This window comes from Pristiophorus japonicus, chromosome 6, assembly GCF_044704955.1.
Source record: "Pristiophorus japonicus isolate sPriJap1 chromosome 6, sPriJap1.hap1, whole genome shotgun sequence".
NCBI classification, from domain to species: domain Eukaryota; kingdom Metazoa; phylum Chordata; class Chondrichthyes; family Pristiophoridae; genus Pristiophorus; species Pristiophorus japonicus.
This window is the reverse complement of record NC_091982.1, coordinates 47,105,981-47,123,397: the sequence shown is the minus strand read 5'-3', so window position 1 is coordinate 47,123,397 and position 17,417 is coordinate 47,105,981. Positions and strand designations below refer to the sequence as shown.

Genomic DNA, 17,417 nt, shown 5'->3' with positions numbered 1-17,417 from the left:
GCGCAGGCAACAGTGGTTGAGTGATTACAATCGGGGATGCTCAAGAGGGCAGAATTAGAGGAACGCAGACATCATGGGGGGTGGGGGTGTGGGGCTATGGGGCTAGAGAAGATTACAGAGATTGGGAGGGGCAAGGCCATGGAGAGATCTGAAAACAAGGATGAGAATTTTGAAATCGAGGCATTGCTTATCCGGGAGCCAATGTCATCATCATAGGCAGTCCCTTGGAGTCGAGGATGACTTGCTTCCACTCTAATAGTGAGTTCTCAGGTGACTGAAGAGTCCAATGCGGGACAGTGGTTGAAGGAAAGGGTGGCCGGGGAGCCTGGGTTGACGCACGCTCCTTCCGTTGTCTACGCTTGGTTTCTGCTTGTTCTCGGCAATGGGACTCGAGGTGCTCAACGCCCTCCTGGATGTTCTTCCTCCACTTTGGGCGGTCATGGGCCGGGGATTCCCAGGTGTCGGTGGGGATGTTGCACTTTATCATGGAGGCTTTGAGGGTGTCCTTGAAGCGTTTCCACTACCCACCTGGGGCTCATTTGCCGTGTCGAAGCTTCACGTAGAGCACTTGCTTTGGGAATCTCGAGTCAGGCATGTGGATGATGTGGCCCGCCCAACTGAGCTGATCGAAGCATTGACCACGCTCTATGCTGGGGATGTTGGCCCGAGTGAGAACACGGACGTTGGTGCATCTATCCTGCCAGTGGATTTGCAGGATCTTGCAGAGGCAGTGCTGGTGGTACTTCTCCAGTGCTTTGAGGTGCCTGCTGTATATAGTCGACGTCTGTGAGCCATACAGGAGGGCGGGTATCACTACTGCCCTGTAGACTATAAGCTTGGTGCCAGATTTGAGGTCCTGGTCTTCAAACACACTCTTCCTCAGGTGACTGAAGGCTGCGCTGGCGCATTGAAGGCGGTGTTGGACCTCATCATCAATGACCACTCTTGCTGACAGTAGGCTCCCAAGGTATAGAAAGTGGTCCACATTGGCCAAGGCCTTATTGTGGGTTTTGATAATCGGGGGGGGGGCGTGGAGGGGGCGCGTGGCACTGCTGTGTGCCGGGGTCAGGTTGGTAGAGGACCTTTGTTTTACGGGTGTTTAGCACAAGGCTTATGCTCTCGTACGCCTCGGTGAAGGTGTGACGATGGCTTGGAGTGTGGCTTCCGAGTGTGCGCAGACGCAAGCGTCATCTGCGTACTGTAGTTCAATGACAGGATGGTACGACCTTGGATCTGGCCTGGAGGCGGGGCAGGTTGAACAGATTCCCATTTGTTCTATAATTTAGCTCCACTTCAATGGGGAGCTTACTAAGGGTGAGATGAAGTATTGCAGCAAGGAAGATCGAAAAGAACGTTGGTGCGATGATGCAGCCCTGCTTGATCCCGATCCAGACGTGGATTGGATCGTTGGTGGATCCATTGATCAGGATCATGGCTTGCATGTCATCTTGGAGCAGACGGAGGTTGGTGACAAACGTTTGAGGGCAGCCGAAACGGAGGAAGACACTCCATAATCCCTCATGGTTGATGGTGTCAAAGGCCTTTGTGAGGTCAAAGAAGGCCATGTACAAGGCTTGGTGCTGTTCCCTGCATTTCTCTTGTAGTTGTAGCGACGGCAACAGAAATAATGCCACAGAAAATCAATGCAGAGGCACTCAAGGACCCTGATAAGAAAACCCTATTCAGCCAGCGCCTCACTCCCAACCTGGCGACCCTCAATGACCCAGGGTGCCCACAGCGCCTGGTCTGCCCTCAAGGCCTCCATAATCAGCACCTGCGTAGAGATGCTCAGTCACTCGACCAGGAAACACCAAGACTGGTTTGACGAGAACGACCAGGAGATCCAGGAATTAATTATCCGCAAGTGCAAGCCATTTCTGAATTTAAAACAGCAACCCAACTCGAGAGCGAGAAAGCAGCTCTACAGACGGCTGAAGGCCGAGGTCCAACGAAAAACCCGCAACCTAGAAAACAGATGGCGGGTGCAAAAAGCGCAGGAGATCCAGCAGTTAGCCGACAACCACAACGTGCGTGGATTCTTCAGCGCTGTCAAGACCACCTACGACCCAAGCACCGAAGGCCCTACCCTACTGCTGGCCAAGAACAGAGAGGTCAGCGAGCATAGGGGAGAAAGGAAATAGGAAGTTGTTGCACTCTCACTGTGGCGTAGAAAAGTAAAAAAGATCTATTATTTGTTAAATTTCATTGTACACAATCCCCTTTTTGAAATGTTATTAATTTTGCTCTATGTAATAAGACAGCAGCACAGCAGAAGGAAGATCCTCTTCACCTGTCTTCCTGGAAAGCCTGAAAAATGGTACTGGGAACAAAGCAAGTTCCATGCTTCCCGGAAACCAACTTGCTATTTTCTTCCTCCCCAAAAAATGGCCATTTACTTTCCAGAGAGTTTTTGAGCTGGAATAGCCAGCAAGCATACTGGTCAGGGTTGAATAGCATATTATACATTGAGAAATTGATATATTAGAATTTTCACTCCGTTACCTTCAGGAGGGCTTGGGAAAAATTGCAGAGTTTTTAATCCTTTTCCTGCATGTGTTACCTGCGGTTATTTGGCTCCCTCATCAGAATAAATATATTACTGTACAGGCATGCTGAAAGAAGCAGGGTTAACGAGCCTGCCGGCCTGTTTGCAATTCATCTCCTGCCTTTTGCACAATCCAATTCAGCCACTCTCACTGCCTGGTTACCCTACGTCAACAAATCCACCAGTTCTTGCACATTCACAACGGAAGGAGCCAGTCTTATCTACAGCAGTCCGATATCCTGATCGGACCTTTCCCGGAGTCCACGTTTCTCCCAGATTCCCCCACCGGTGTTTTGCTTGTTTCTACTGTACATATTGTACTAAAATCATACACAAGATAAGGTGGTAAAACTGGGATCTGGTTTACCATAATTAGTGAGCAGAGTTTTCTGTAAGACCTCAAATACAGCAAAATGTATACATAGAAACGATAAAAGCAGCACTTAACACAGGACTGTTTTAAAAAAATTTACGTGTAGATTAGCAGCTTTTAGAAGGCAATATCCTTCTCCATATCAATAACCTGTGAGAAGCTATCATTCTACCTTTTTAAAATATTGCCCCTGGATTCCAAATTAATGAAGATTAATTTGGGATGTAAATGTCACCTACTTGTATTTCTAAAAAGGTTTTTCTACAAAGTGCCTGATGAGGGATGTTATGCTAAAATTAAGATCAATGGTGTTAAGGGGGATATAATCAGATGGATTGCAAATCAGCCAGAGGTGGTTTTAAATGGGAGTGTTTCCCCAATAGGGTCTGGTCACTAGTGGGGTGCACCAAAGATCTGTGCCAGGTCACCGCCTGTTCATTAACAATCTGGAGCAGAACACAGAAAGCACGGTTACTAAATTGCATCTGTCTTCACTAAAGAAGATGCTGCCAATGTCACAGTAAAGGAGGAGGTACTGGAGAAATTGGATAGGATAGAAATAGATAAAGAGGAGGTACTGAAAAGGTTGGTTGCATGCAAAGTAGAAAAGTCACCTAGTCTGGATGGAATGCATCCTAGGTTATTGAGGGAAGTAAGGGTGGAGAAAGCAGAGGCTCTGGCCACAATCTTCCTTAGTTATGGGGGTGGTGCCAGAGAACTGGAGGATTGAAAATGTTACACCCGTTCAAAACAAGGTGAGGGATAAACCCAGCAGCTAGAGGCTAGTCAGCCCAACGGTGGTGGTGGGGAACTTTGAGCCCAAGTTTCCGCCCCCTGTAAAAACGGTGCACCTCCATAAGGTGCGCCGACTTTCTGGAATAAAAACTTACCTGCTAACTCTCCGAGCTCCTCAGGACGTCTTCGGGCTCGGCGTAGCGTTGCACAAGGGGTGTGGGGCGGTGCCAGGTCCCCGCGCTGAAAACAGTGCCGGGACCTCTGCACATGTGCGCTAGAGCAGTAGCGCCTTGCAGCCCGACGCTCTGCAGTTCAGCCCCCACCGCGTTCAGCCTCCTACGGTCAGGTAACACATGGGTAAAACTACTGAATATGGCTGGGAGTAGTTTACTTCTCTGGCAATGTGTTTTGTGTATATGATGCTGTTTAGCATTGTTGTGTTCTTAATAAGACTGGTTGTCTGGGCAGAAGCCAATGGCTTTATAACTTTGAATCTTGATTTTTGAAAAGTTTGGGGCAAATGTATTATTTAATGGATTTTGGTCTAGTCAATTGTCAAAGTGAACATGTATTACTTGTAGCCAGAACCAAAATATTTGGCACAGTTTATCCATTTATTATTTCATGTAGACTATAATAGTAAACTGTCAATCTCAGGAAATTTACGTAGAATTATTGGAATACAGGCAAGAATTTTGAATGAAAGTCTAGCTGTAACAAATCTACAGGGCCTCCTGTTCAGCCCCCATGTTCAGGCTCTGTTCAGCCCCCCTCCCCCGCCCTCCTGTTCAGCCGTTCCCTGCCCTCCTGCCCCCCCTCTCTGTCACAAACACAGAGACACACTGACAGAGACAGCGAGAGACACACACTGACACAGAGAGCGAGACTGACAGAGGCACAAAGAGAGAGACTGACAGAGGCACAAAGGGAGAGACATGGACAGAAACACAGAGGCTGACAGAAACACCTTTCCTTCACATAAAGGTAGGACTTCTATTTTTTACTTGTTATTGATTGGTTGCTTATTATTTTGGTCTTGGTGCTTTAGATGCAGGGTTCCTTCTATTTTTTAAATTTGTTAATTAATTGCTTATTACTTTTTGTGCTTCGTTTAGTGCTTGGTGCTTTAAATGTACTTATGCTTCTTTAATGTTGTTGTATCAATGCAGAAGTTTTAGGCCATTTTAAGTGATGTGTTTAATGCTTTAGCCCTTTGTGTTTAATGCTTCCCAACCCCCGTCTCTGGCTGTGCCTGCACTGAACTTAACTCTAGGTAAGGTTTTTCAGAACTTACAAAGTGGACACTTACTCCATTCTAAGTTAATTTGGAGTAAATTTTCACTGCCTAAATTTGCAAAACAGGCCCAAGTGGCTGGACACACCCCCTTTTGGAAAAGAAAACTGAACTAAAACGAAACTAAACTAGCTCACTAGAACTAGAGTAACTAAATGCCGAGAATTGCGATTTCTAAGATACTCCAAACTAAACTAGTTGCTCAAAAAAAATTGGAGCAACTCCACCCGAAACTTGGGCCCAATAATCCAGAACAAAATTAATTGTCACGTGGAAGAATATGGGTTAATAAATGACAGCCAGCATGAATTTGTAAAAGGGAAATCACATTTGACTAACTTGATTGAGTTCTCTGATGAAGTAACGGAGAAGGTTGATGAAGGTAGTGCGGTAGATGTGTATATGGACTTTCAAAAAGTTGTTTGATAAAGTACGCATAATAGACATGTTAGCAAAATTGAAGGCCATGGGATTAAAAGGGACAGTGGCTGCATGGATACAACATTTTCTAAGACAGAAAGCAGAAAGTAGCAGTTGTTTTTCAGAATGGAGGGCGGAATACACAGTGGTATTCCCCTAGGGCAACTGCTCTTTTTGATAAACATTAATGACCTGGACTTGGGTATAGTGCATAATTACAAAGTTTACAGATGACACAAAACTCAGAAATATAGTAAGCTGCGAGGAGTGTAACAGACTTCAGGAGGCCATAGACAGACTGGTTAAATGGGCAGACACATGGCAGATGCAATTTAATGCGGCGAAGTGTATGTATTTTAGTAGGAAAAATTAGGAGAGGCAACATAAACGAAAGGATACAATTTTAAAGGGGGTGCAGGAACAGAAACACCTGGGGGTGTATGTACAAAAATCTTTGAAGGTGGCAGGACAAGTTGAGAAGGCGGTTAAAAAAGCATATGGGATCCCTGGTTTTATTAATAGAGGCATAGAGTACAAAAGCATAGACGTTATCCCATAATCACTGGTTAGGCCCCAGCTGGAGTATTGTGTCCAGTACTCAGCACTAAACTTTAGGAAGGATGTCAAGGTCATGGAGAGGATGGAGAAGAGATTTACTTGAATGGTACCAGGGATGCAGGACTTCAGTTACGTGGAGATTGGAGAAGATGGGGTTGTCCTCCTTAGAGCAGAGAAGATCAAGGAGAGATTTGAAAGAGGTGTTCAAAATCATGAATGATTTTGATTTTGATTTTGATTGAGTAAATAAAGAGAAACTGTTTCCAGTGGCAGAAGGGTCAGTAACCAGAAAACAGAGTTAAAGTAATTGGCAAAAGAACCAGAGGTGAGAATAGGAGAATTTTTTTTTTTTACGTGGAGAGTTGTTGTGATCTGGAACGTGCTGCCTGATAGGGTGGTAGAAACTGATTCAATAGTAACTTTCAAAAGGGAACTGGATAAATCAGTGAAGGGGAAATATTTGCACGGCTGTGAGGAATGGGACTAATTGGATAGTTCTTTCAAAGAGCCGGCACGGACATGATGAGCCGGATCTATAAGTTTATAGATGATATGAAATTGTGCTGTAGAAGTGCTTTAGAAGATGAAATAGAATACAAGTAGAACTGGACAGATTGGGCAAGTGGGTCCAAAAGTGGCAAATATGGTTCAATGTAGATAAGTGTGCAGGTTTCTGCTCTAAATACATGTACTAAATCTTTGCACCGAGGTGTGCAGAATTCAAAGATAGAGTATAATGAATGGGTGCAAGTTAAAAAGTTTGTAATGGAGAGATACTTGGGAGTGATCCTGGACTGCCCCTGAAGGTTCAAAGCTCAATGCCAGGCAGCCAAAGCTAGAAGGGTACTGGGCAGTATTGTTCAGTATAAAACTGGGATCACATTAATCATAGGATTTACTGAGGCTTCATCTGGAGCACCCTCTGTCTCTCCCCCTCACCACCCACCCCCACATCAAGAAGGACATATTAGCTCTGGTTTAGAGAAGAGCAGAGGATGTGTAAGTGCACTGAGTTATAGAATTAGACTTCATGCCTTGGGTTTGGGGACTTCATGTCTTTGCCAGGAGTGTAGACATCAATCTGATTCAGATCTTTAAAGCTATTAAAGGCATTCAGCTGGATGGATTGTTTGAAAACATGGGGCTGAGTAGAGATGGGGCAGGGAGGGAGAATTAAAGATGGGGATACAGGGATGAGTTCAAGAAGAAGTGGGACGAGTGCATATGGGCTTGATGGCCTTTCCTCATCCAGTGTACATAAAAAAACAAATCTATATTGCAAAACAAATCAGTAATAACAATTTTCAAGTAGAGATTGGAGAGGAAGAGGCAGAGAGTGTGCTTTATATACTGCTTTTTACATCCTCTGGATGTCCCAAAAGACTTCTCAATGAATTATTTTGCAAGTGTAGTCACCATTATTATGTAGGCCAATACAGCAGCCAATTTGTGTACAGCAATAATATAATAACTAGTTAATCATTTTTTGATAGGTAGAGAGATAAATCTCAGCTAGGACACTAGAAGAATTCTTCTTTATATATTGCAATGGGATCTTCGGTCAGTCAGTTTAGCATGTTAGCTTTTGCCATTTTCAGCACTTCCTCATTATTGCACCGAAGTGTCAGCTTAAATTATGTGCTCAATTCCTATTGTGGGGATTGAACCCACAGCCTCGTGTCACCCCTCGTCTTGGCAAAAACTCCCAAATAATTCACGCCATTCTTGTCGCAACAAAAGCTCCTTTGAGCAATGTATAAATAGCCGCATCTCCAAAGCTAAGCAATTGATCTTTACCGTGAGATCATCAATATGGGATCTAGACGGTAAAATACAAAGGGTTCCCTGTCGAACTCTCAGAAATAACAAAATATGGTCTGCATATAAAGATGAGGCCTGCTCCACACCAGTTGACCAAAGCTACAGCTCAAATACAGTGACAGATAAAAGTGGAGACTGTGGGCTCGACTCAAATTACATGCAAAGCAAATGGCTCCAACAAGAAGCCATTGATTGGGATCAATAATGTGGGCAAGGAGTGAAGTGACGCTGCAAAGTGGGCATTTAAAAACAAAGTGTTTTCATCGGAAAATTAATCAAATAACATTTATATATAAGTAATAGTTTATTTTATATAAATAGAGTGGCACCTTAAAACATTGCTCTTTCATTTTAGACGTCTGATTTAAGCAGAATCTAGGCTGACACTCCAGTGCAGTGCTGAAGGAGTGCTGCACTGTCGGAGGTGCCGTCTTTCGGATGAGATGTTAAACCGAGGCCCCGTCTGCTCTCTCAGGTGGACATAAAAGATCCCATGGCACTATTTCGAAGAAGAGCAGGGGAGTTATCCCCGGTGTCCTGGACAATATTTATCCCTTAATCAATATAACAGAAATAGATTATCTGGTCATTATTGTTTGTGGGAGCTTGCTGTGCGCAAGTTAGCTGCCGCATTTCCTACATTACAATAGTGACTACATTCCAAAAGTACTTTATTGGCTGTAAAGCGCTTGGAGACATCCGGTGGTTATGAAAGGCGCTATATAAATGCTAGTTTTTCTTTCTTTTAAAATCTAAGTGCTCAATTTCACATCCGATCAATTCACTTAAATGAGCAAGTATCCCAATTTTGCTCGATCATCAGAAGTTTTTTCATGAACTAGGGTGCTGTCGGCACCAATCTCCTACACTTTAAGGCGTATACAAGTTTTTTTTTGTGTGAAAAATTTGCAGTGCTATTTGAATTTGAAAGCATTGCTCCATGAAGCAGAACGGGATTACTCATTTTAATAATAGATTCTGAAAATACATTGGATTACATCAGAGGAACTGCAATATTACAAATGTGATTAACAATGACATATCTGACCAATAGTCATTGCCTAATATATGTTTTATAGTAGATTCCTTAAGAAAATGAATAGGGTGGGTTATGAAAATATTGGTACAAGGTACTGTATTTTTGGGACCTTGGCTACAACAACTTGCATTTATATAGTGCCTTTAACGTAATAAAACTTCTCAAGACGCTTCACAGGAGCGTTATCAAACAGCATTTGAAAACGAGTCACCAATGTTCCCTTTAAGCTGCGCAGCCATGCAGCCAGCTCTCCAGCTTTTAAATGCAAAGACCATGCATGCACTGTTAAAGGGGCTGCTCGCCCCCCCCCCAAAAATAAGGGGGAACATTACGAGCCACATAAAGAGATGACCAAAAGCTTGGTCAAAGAGATACGTTTTTAGGAGTGATTTCAAGGAGGAAAGAAAGGCGGAGAGGTTTAATGAGGGAATTTTGAGAGCTTAGGGTCAAGGCATCTGAAGGCATGGTCGCCAATGGTGGAGCAAAGGAAATTGGGGATGCACAAGAGGCCAGAATAAAGGAGCGCAGAGATCTCCAGGCTGGAGGAGATTCTAGAGATAGGGGAGGGACGAGGGCATGGAGGGATTTGAAAACAAGGATGAGAATTTTAAAATCGAGGCTTAGTCGATGAAGGTCAGCAAGCACAGGGGTGATGGATGAATAGATTTGGTACAACCCCCAATAGTATGTACTTCTACTGATGTAGACTGAAAAAGAAAAGAATAGTTAACTCACATCAAAGCAAACATTACTTCAAAATGTACAAATGGAGAGGTTGAAGTGAAACCCACCTGCCACATTTATAAAGGTCACAACAGTAGCAGGTATTGCTCTTTATTTTCAGAATGCAGGGACCACGTGACTGACCTGGACACGTCACCTAATGGAAAAAATAAATCCCGTCACCAGACAATAAGCAATAAAACTTTATTTCTGTACTTAACCTGAAAGAAAAGAACCCAAACAGAGCAAGTGAACCTATCAGACATTTATCGACAAACATAAATAATGCCACAGATGCTGCCTGACCCGCTGAGATTTCCAGCATTTTTTTGTTTTTATTTCAGATTCCAGCATCCGCAGTATTTTGCTTTGTATAAATAATTTCTTTCTGCCAAGTTGTGTAATACACAAAACCTGTACACTTTGAGCCCAAAGTATTTTGGCGGTTTTGTTAAATGCTATATGACTTATGTATTTTTCCCTTTTCAGTTGCCCACCTTTAAAGGCGAACATGCTTTAAAAAAGCAGCAGATTTGCATCTATCTAAATATACTGACCTCCTGACACTAACAGTAGCAGCCAATGTTCCGCCGAATTCTTATTTGGATGCATGGTCCCTTTAAGGGGCTACATGGCCAGAGTTTCACACTAACATTAGAATGTGTGGGCAGTTTCGAGGGAACGCTGGTAACAACTCCACTATTTCAATAGTAAATTAGTTCAAAGGAAGTTTATATATTCCATATTTGTTTTGAACAGGACTGAGTAGTTCCACACTTTTACAGGTCACAACGTCAGTACATGTTGGAACTTGTTTCTTTAAATAAATTCCCTAATGCCAGTTTTCACTTCATTCTGTGGGCTAGTTTATTGACCAGAAATTGGTAATTAATTAGTGAGTAAACATTTAAGCTAACAACTTATATGCACAAGGTATTAGAAGTAATTTGTAATAAGGTGTCTATGAAGGAATACAATACATTTCAATTAACTAAATTTGCTTTATTTTACATACTACATCTGAAATATAATAGAAGGGATACAATCTCAAAGTGTGCCATAAGGCATTTATAATGAAGTTAAAAGAAGAAAGAAACAGAGGCTAATTCTATTGATATAAAACTTTTAATATGTAATATGGTATTTGACAATTCGGAAGGACAGACAGAAAGGAAAAGAAGGTGGGGTAGCTCTGTTAATAAAGGATCAGTGCATTAGTGAGAAACAATATTGGCTCAGAAGATCAAGATGTTGAATCAGTTTGGGTGGAGATAAGGAATGATAAGGGGAAAAAGTTGCTGGTGGACATAGTCTATAGGCCCCCTAACAATAGCTACACTGTTGGATGGAGTATAAATTAAGAAATAATGGAGGCTTGTAAAAAAAGGAACAGCAATAATCATGGGTGATTTTAACCTTCATATTGATTGGACAAAGCAAATTGGCCAGGGTAGCCTTGAGGAGTTGTTCATAGAGTGTATCCGGGATAGTTTCCTTGAGCAGTACATTGCAGAACCAACCAGGGAGCAGGCTATCTTAGATCTGGTACTGTGTAATGAGACAGGATTAATAAACAATCTCCTAGTAAAGGATCCTCTAGGAATGAGTGACAAAAGCATGGTTGAATTTTAAATTCAGTTGAAGGGTGAGAAAGTTGGAACTCAAACCAGTGTCCTAAGCTTAAATAAAGGAGACTACAAAGTTATGAAGACAGAGTTGGCAAAAGTGGACTGGGAAAATAGATTAAAGTGTGGGACGGTTGATAAGCAGTGGCAGACATTTAAGGAGATATTTCATAACTCTTAACAAAAATATATTCCAATGAGAAGGAAAGACTGTAAGAGAAGGGATAACCATCCGTGGCTAATTAAGGAACTAAGGGATGGTATCAAATTGAAAACAAGGGCATACAAAATGGCAAGACTAGTGGGAGGCCAGAGGATTGGGAAACTTTTAAAAGCCAGCAAAGAACTAAAAAAATGAGAGGGGGAAGATAGATTAAGAAAGCAAACTTGCACGAAATATACAAACAGAGTTTCTACAGGTACATAAAAAGGAAAAGAGTGGCTAAAGTAAATGTTGGTCCCTTAGAGGATGAGACTGGGGAATTAATAATGAGGAACAGGGAAATGGCAGAGACTATGAACAAATATTTTGTAACGGTCTTCATGACAGAAGGCACTAAAAACGTTCCAATAGTGGATAATCAAAGGGCTATAGGGAGGGAGGACCTTAATACAATCACTATCACTAATGAAGTAGTACTCAGTAAAATAATGGGACTAAAGGCAGACAAGTCCCCTAGACCTGATTGCAGCCACTTCTTTTAAGACCCTAGGATGCAAGCAGAGATAGTGGATGCATTGGTTGTAAATCAACCAAAATTCCCTGGATTCTGGGGAGGTCGCAGCGGATTTGAAAACCACAAATATAACGCCCTATTTAAAAAAGGAGGCAGAGAGAAAGCAGGAAACTATAGACCAGTTAGCCTAACATCTGTGGTTGGGAAAATGCTGGAGTCCATTATTAAGGAAGTAGTAGCAGGACATTTGGAAAAGCATGATTCAATCAAGCAGAGTCAGCATGATTTTATGAAATGGAAATCATATGACAAATTTGCTGGAGTTCTTTGAGGATATAACGAACAGGGTGGATAAGGTGGAAACCAGTGGATGTGGTGTATTTGGATTTCCAGAAGGCATTCGATAAGGTGCCACATAAGATGTTACTGCACAAGATAAAAGTTCACAGGGTTGGGGGCAATATATTTTCATGGATTGAGGATTGGCTAACTAGCAGAAAACAGAGTCTCGGGATAAATGGGTCATTTTCCGGTTGGCAGACAGTAACTAATGGGGTGCCACAGGGATTGGTGCAGGGGCCTCAACTATTTACAATCTATATTAATGACTTGGATGAAGGGACCGAGTGTAATGTAGCCAAGTTTGCTGATGATACAAAGATGGGTGGGAGAGTGAATTGTGAGGAGGACACAAGAAATCTGCAAAAGGATATAGACAGGCTAAGTGATTGGGCAAAAATTTGGAAAATGGAGTATAGTGTGGGAAAATGTGAGGTTATCCACTTTGGCAGAAAAAATAGAAAAGCAAATTATAATTTAAATGGAGAAAAATTGCAGAGTGCTGCAGTAAAGAGGGACCTGGGGGTCCTTGTGCATGAAATACAAAAAGTGAGTATGCAGCTACAGTAAGTAATCACGAAGTCAAATGGAATGTTGGCCTTTATTGCAAGGAGGACAGAGTATAAAAGCAGAGACATCCTGCTACAACTGTACAGGGTATTGGTGAGGCCACAACTGGAGTACTGTGTACAGTTTTGGTCTCCGTATTTAAGGAAGGATATACTTGCATTGGAGACAGTTCAGAGAAGGTTCACTTGGTTAATTCTGGAGATGAGGGGGTTGACTTATGAAGATAGGTTGAGCCTATACTCATTGGAGTTTAGAAGAATGAGAGGTGATCTTATCGAAACATATAAGATAACAAAGGGGCTCGACAAGGTGGATGCAGAGAGGATATTTCCACTCAAAGGGGAAACTAAAACTAGGGGCATAGTCTCAGAATAAGGGACCGCTCATTTAAAACTGAGATGAGGAGGAATTTCTTTTCTCACAGGGTTGTAAATCAATGGAATTCTCTGCCCCAGAGAGCTGTGGAGGCTGAGTTATTGAATATGTACGGATTTTTGAGTGATAAGGAAATAAAGGGTTATAGGGAGCGGGCAGGGAAGTGGAGCTGAGTCCATGGTCAGATCAGATATTAAATGGCAGAGCAGGTGAGAGGGGCCAAATGGCTTACTCCTGCACCTATTTCTTATGGTATGATTTAAAAAAAATACTAACCAATCTCCCATGGCATTGCTCATGAGGGGTTAGGGTTTACCCTGCTGCAAGGGGGTGGGAACAAGGATCTGGTAGAATTTGAGAGGTGCGCATTTCCACAGAAAGAATTGGGAATAAAGTTTGTATGAGATCCTCCCAGAGAAAAAGACGACATGTTTTTTGATTGATTATTAGAAATTAAAAATGCAAACCAAAGAAAATATGTCCCTTGTATACTGCAAGTAGAAAATTAAATAAATAAATCTGGGAGAGCAGCAATTTGCCTTTACTGCCCATGTGATTAGGGTTTTCGAGTTTTCATATTAAACACCAAAAATATATAAAACCCAAGACAAATTAATTTCCAGCTTTCCTTATTTACTAAATAACCTTGCAATAGTGGTGTTCTCAAATGTTTCATTTAAATTAATACTATTATTGAGAACATCCCTCCAAACATGAGGCATGGTGCAGTCCTTTCAGAACTTGCTATCCTGTATATGAACAATGATTGTTTCAAGGTCTCGAGGTACAGGCACAACTAAAAAAAAAAGGCAGCGGCTGTAACCATTTAGAATACATTGCAGACGAGCATGACCTCGATCCTGGGGGGACGGGGTAAGAGATCGGGTTGACACAAAGAGGTTGTCCTGGAAGTTGCGAGGGGGTCGGGGGGGGGGGGGGGGGCGGAGGAACACTCCTGCTCCTCCTGGCCAGCAGTCAGTTCTGAAAAAGCACTTACCTGCTGGATCCAGGAGTTCTCGCCTCCCTTTATCTGCCAGGTTTCCAGAGCCCCGGGAAACCCAGCCCATAGCCATTAAACCCAAAATGGCTGCTAAAATCTGAGTCACACAGCAGGTTGGGGGTCAGGCTTTCCATTTTTAAGAATTTATCACCCCCCCCCCCCCCGCTACCATCAATGTTCCCCCTAAGGTGCGCGACCATGCACCAATCATGAGGTTCCACACAGGCCAATCACCAGCTGCTGCCGCTGGAAGAAATACCGCACCGAAAAAAATATTAGAGGGAACATTGTTTAAAGCCCCCCGCCCCCAGCCACTGTTCCTTCCCCATTTTTGTTTTTTCTTCTAGCTATAATCTAACTTTGACTCTGTTCTTGCCAATTGCATTTGTGGAACTTCAGCTATACATAGTTTTGCTTTCAAAGTTACATGTGGAATTCTCTGCTCCAGAGAGCTGTGGAGGCTGGGTCACTTAATATATTTAAGGTGGAGATAGATAGATTTTTGAACAATAAGGGAGTGAAGGGTTATGGGGAGCAGGCAGGGAATCTGAGCCCAAGATCAGATATGATCCTATTAAATGGCGGAGCAGGCTTGAGGGGCCAAATGGCCTACTCCTGCTCCTATTTCTTATGTTCTTATGTCCTTATACCTTTACCTTGTTTTTGCATTGAGTAAATTCAAAATGACTTTAACTGGGGATTTTCACCTGCAATTGATTTTTTAACCAATACACAGAAGTGCAGGATGGGTTGTTGGTCTAACAAACGGCAGGTTCAGGCATGCTCTGTTAATTGCCACTCTTATCACAGTCGGGGAAGATACACTTGGCCCTGGATTGAGGAGGGGAACATTGACGACAGTTCCTACTCCTAATAACTCGTCACTGACTCCAACCGGAAGGTGGTTTGTGCAGATGTTGCACGAGAACAGGATTGCACACTTGGCTAATCCCCACCTTTCTCTCTTCCCCTTCCCGCCCCCCCCCCCATTCCCATAGTAGAATGACCCCTCAGCACTCATTGTGGAGACTTTCAGGTGAATAATGGCTACTTGAAGAGGCAGAGGGCCACTAGTGCCTGTGGGTCTGTCATCCACTTGTGAGTGAATACCTTCTAGCGTGAAGATGAGGGGTAAAAATTGGCAGAGGAGGAGGAAGGAGAAGAAAAGGGAGATATATTGGAAGTGCAGGGTTTCAGAGCTTGAGGGGCGGCTGGCGTCACTACAGCACGTACAGGAAGCGGTGAGTTTTTGGATAGCACGTTACAGGAGGTGGTCACCCCTCAGCTGCAGAGAGTTCAGGCGGAGATTGAGTGGGTGAGTAGCAGGCAGACGAGGAGGAACAGGCAGGACTCCCCTGGGAACGTGGCACGCACAAACTAGTCTTCAGGGTGATGACACCTCAGGGGAGTACAGTCAGAGCCAAATCCACGGCACCATGGGAGACTCAGCTGTATGGGGGGGGGGGGGATGATGTGGGGGGGGGGGGCACAAGAAAGTGTAGAAATGCAGTTGTTCTAGGGGATTCGATAGTCAGGGAGATAGATAGTTGCTTCTGTAATCACAGGCGCAAATCTTGAACAGTGTGTTGCCTCCCTGGTGCCAGGGTAAAGGACATCACCGAACAGGTGCAGCACATTCTGTGAGAGGGAGGGGAGCAGCCAGAAGTCACGGTCCATGTTGGAACCAATGACATAGGTCGGAAAAGGGCGGAAATCCGACCGGCAGAGTTTCAGGAGCTAGGAAAAAGATTAAAGAACAGGACCTCAAAAGGTGGTAATCTCTGGTTTACCCAATGCCACGTGCTGGTCAGTACAGAATCAGGAAGATGGTGTGGATGGCCAAGGAGGTGACGCAGGAGGGAGGGCTTCAGATTCCTGGGGCATTGGGACGGGTTCTGGGGCAGGAGGGACCTGTACAGGCCGGACAGGTTGCACCTGAACAGGGCCGGGACTAATGTCCTCGCAGGGAGGTTAACTCGTGCTGTGGGGAGAGTTTAAACTCATTTGTCGGGGGAGGGGAGACAAGGAACACAGAAAAATAGGAGGGACAAACGACAACAGAATATAGAATAGTGTAGAAAGAATAGGAATTAGATGGGGGTCAATTGAAAATATCAAAACGGAGACTGATAGATTTTTGTTAGGCAAGTGTATTAAAGGTTGCAGAACCAAAGTGGACAAGCAGAGTGAAGATACAGAGCAGCCACAATCTAATTGTATGGCAGAACAGGCTGGAGGGGCTGAATGGTCTCCTCCTGTTCCTAGCTTCCATTTGTTCCTTCCTATGTTATTGGAAAGTGAATCAACTAAATCATTTCTATTTAAAAAAACAAATTGTCTGGGAGATTACTGTTAAAATCTGGCTCAGACTTTTGAGCTGAAAAATGGCTGCAATGGTTCTGAATGAGTTGGAGAGCCTCAACTTAGTTCCAACTAGTCCACAGATCACATGGCTCTGGTTGGGGTGGAGTATAGAATGTTTCAGTACAAGGGGGTCTCAGTTGTGTGGGGCGGACTGGTTGGGCTGGATGCGCTTTACCTGTCCGCCATTGTTCATTGGTTTATATGTCATCTTCAGGGTTGCTGACCAAGGGCTGTGTGGCTCTCTGTTGGCTGGCACGGACACGATGGGCCGAAATGGCCTCCTTCTGCACTGTAGATTTCTAAGATCGGGAGAGATGTAGAACGGGCAGCTGATCTGATATCACCAAAAGTCAAAATAACCTCCATATCTCTTTGAAGGTGGGCAATGTTAACCCTTAAAATGCAAGAAGAGGTTTTAGCCACCTGTAGTTATTATAAAAGCGACAGGCTCATGCTCAGCAGTTGGGACTGCTATGATAGTTGAATACACAACTCTCCGCACTGAGCCACATGCATCAGGAAGTCCCCAGGTACAATTCCTAGATGGGGCCGAGTTAGCCAATCTCAATTGGGGTGGCATTAGGGGTATGCTTTCCCCAACCCCCATATTTTGGACATGGCTTATGTTGTCCTCCCTGTCACATCCTGGAATTGATCTGGCTATCTGTGCCTCTATCTCTCCCAAATTCTTGATATATGGTTGTACCTCTCCCTTTGGCCTGTGTTCCTAGTGAGGAAGGAGAGGTGAGGGGGTGGAAGGAAAGAATGATCAGCCAGGGCTCCTGTTCCTGATTGCTATAGAGTGACCCTCGTTAGAAAGGGTGTGCACAAGGAGAGGATTAAAGCACTGCTAGAATGCCTCTCATGAACAATCACCAGGTTAGCCATCATTGTCTAGGATTCACACAGGACTAACATATGAGGAGAGACTGGATCGACTGGGCCTGTATTCACTAGAG

At 43.7% G+C, this 17,417-nt stretch overlaps 1 protein-coding gene across 3 annotated transcripts in view; it reads right to left on the bottom strand.

Annotated features, from left to right (window-relative positions):
• Positions 1 to 17,417, bottom strand: part of tmem255a (transmembrane protein 255A) — a 91,494-nt gene that overhangs the window by 32,251 nt on the left and 41,826 nt on the right. For all 3 annotated transcript variants that reach the window (XM_070882818.1, XM_070882820.1, XM_070882819.1), the window contains exon 6: positions 9,577 to 9,665. In XM_070882818.1, the coding sequence (XP_070738919.1) occupies positions 9,577 to 9,665 (89 nt within the window). The remainder of the gene's footprint in view (positions 1 to 9,576; positions 9,666 to 17,417) is intronic.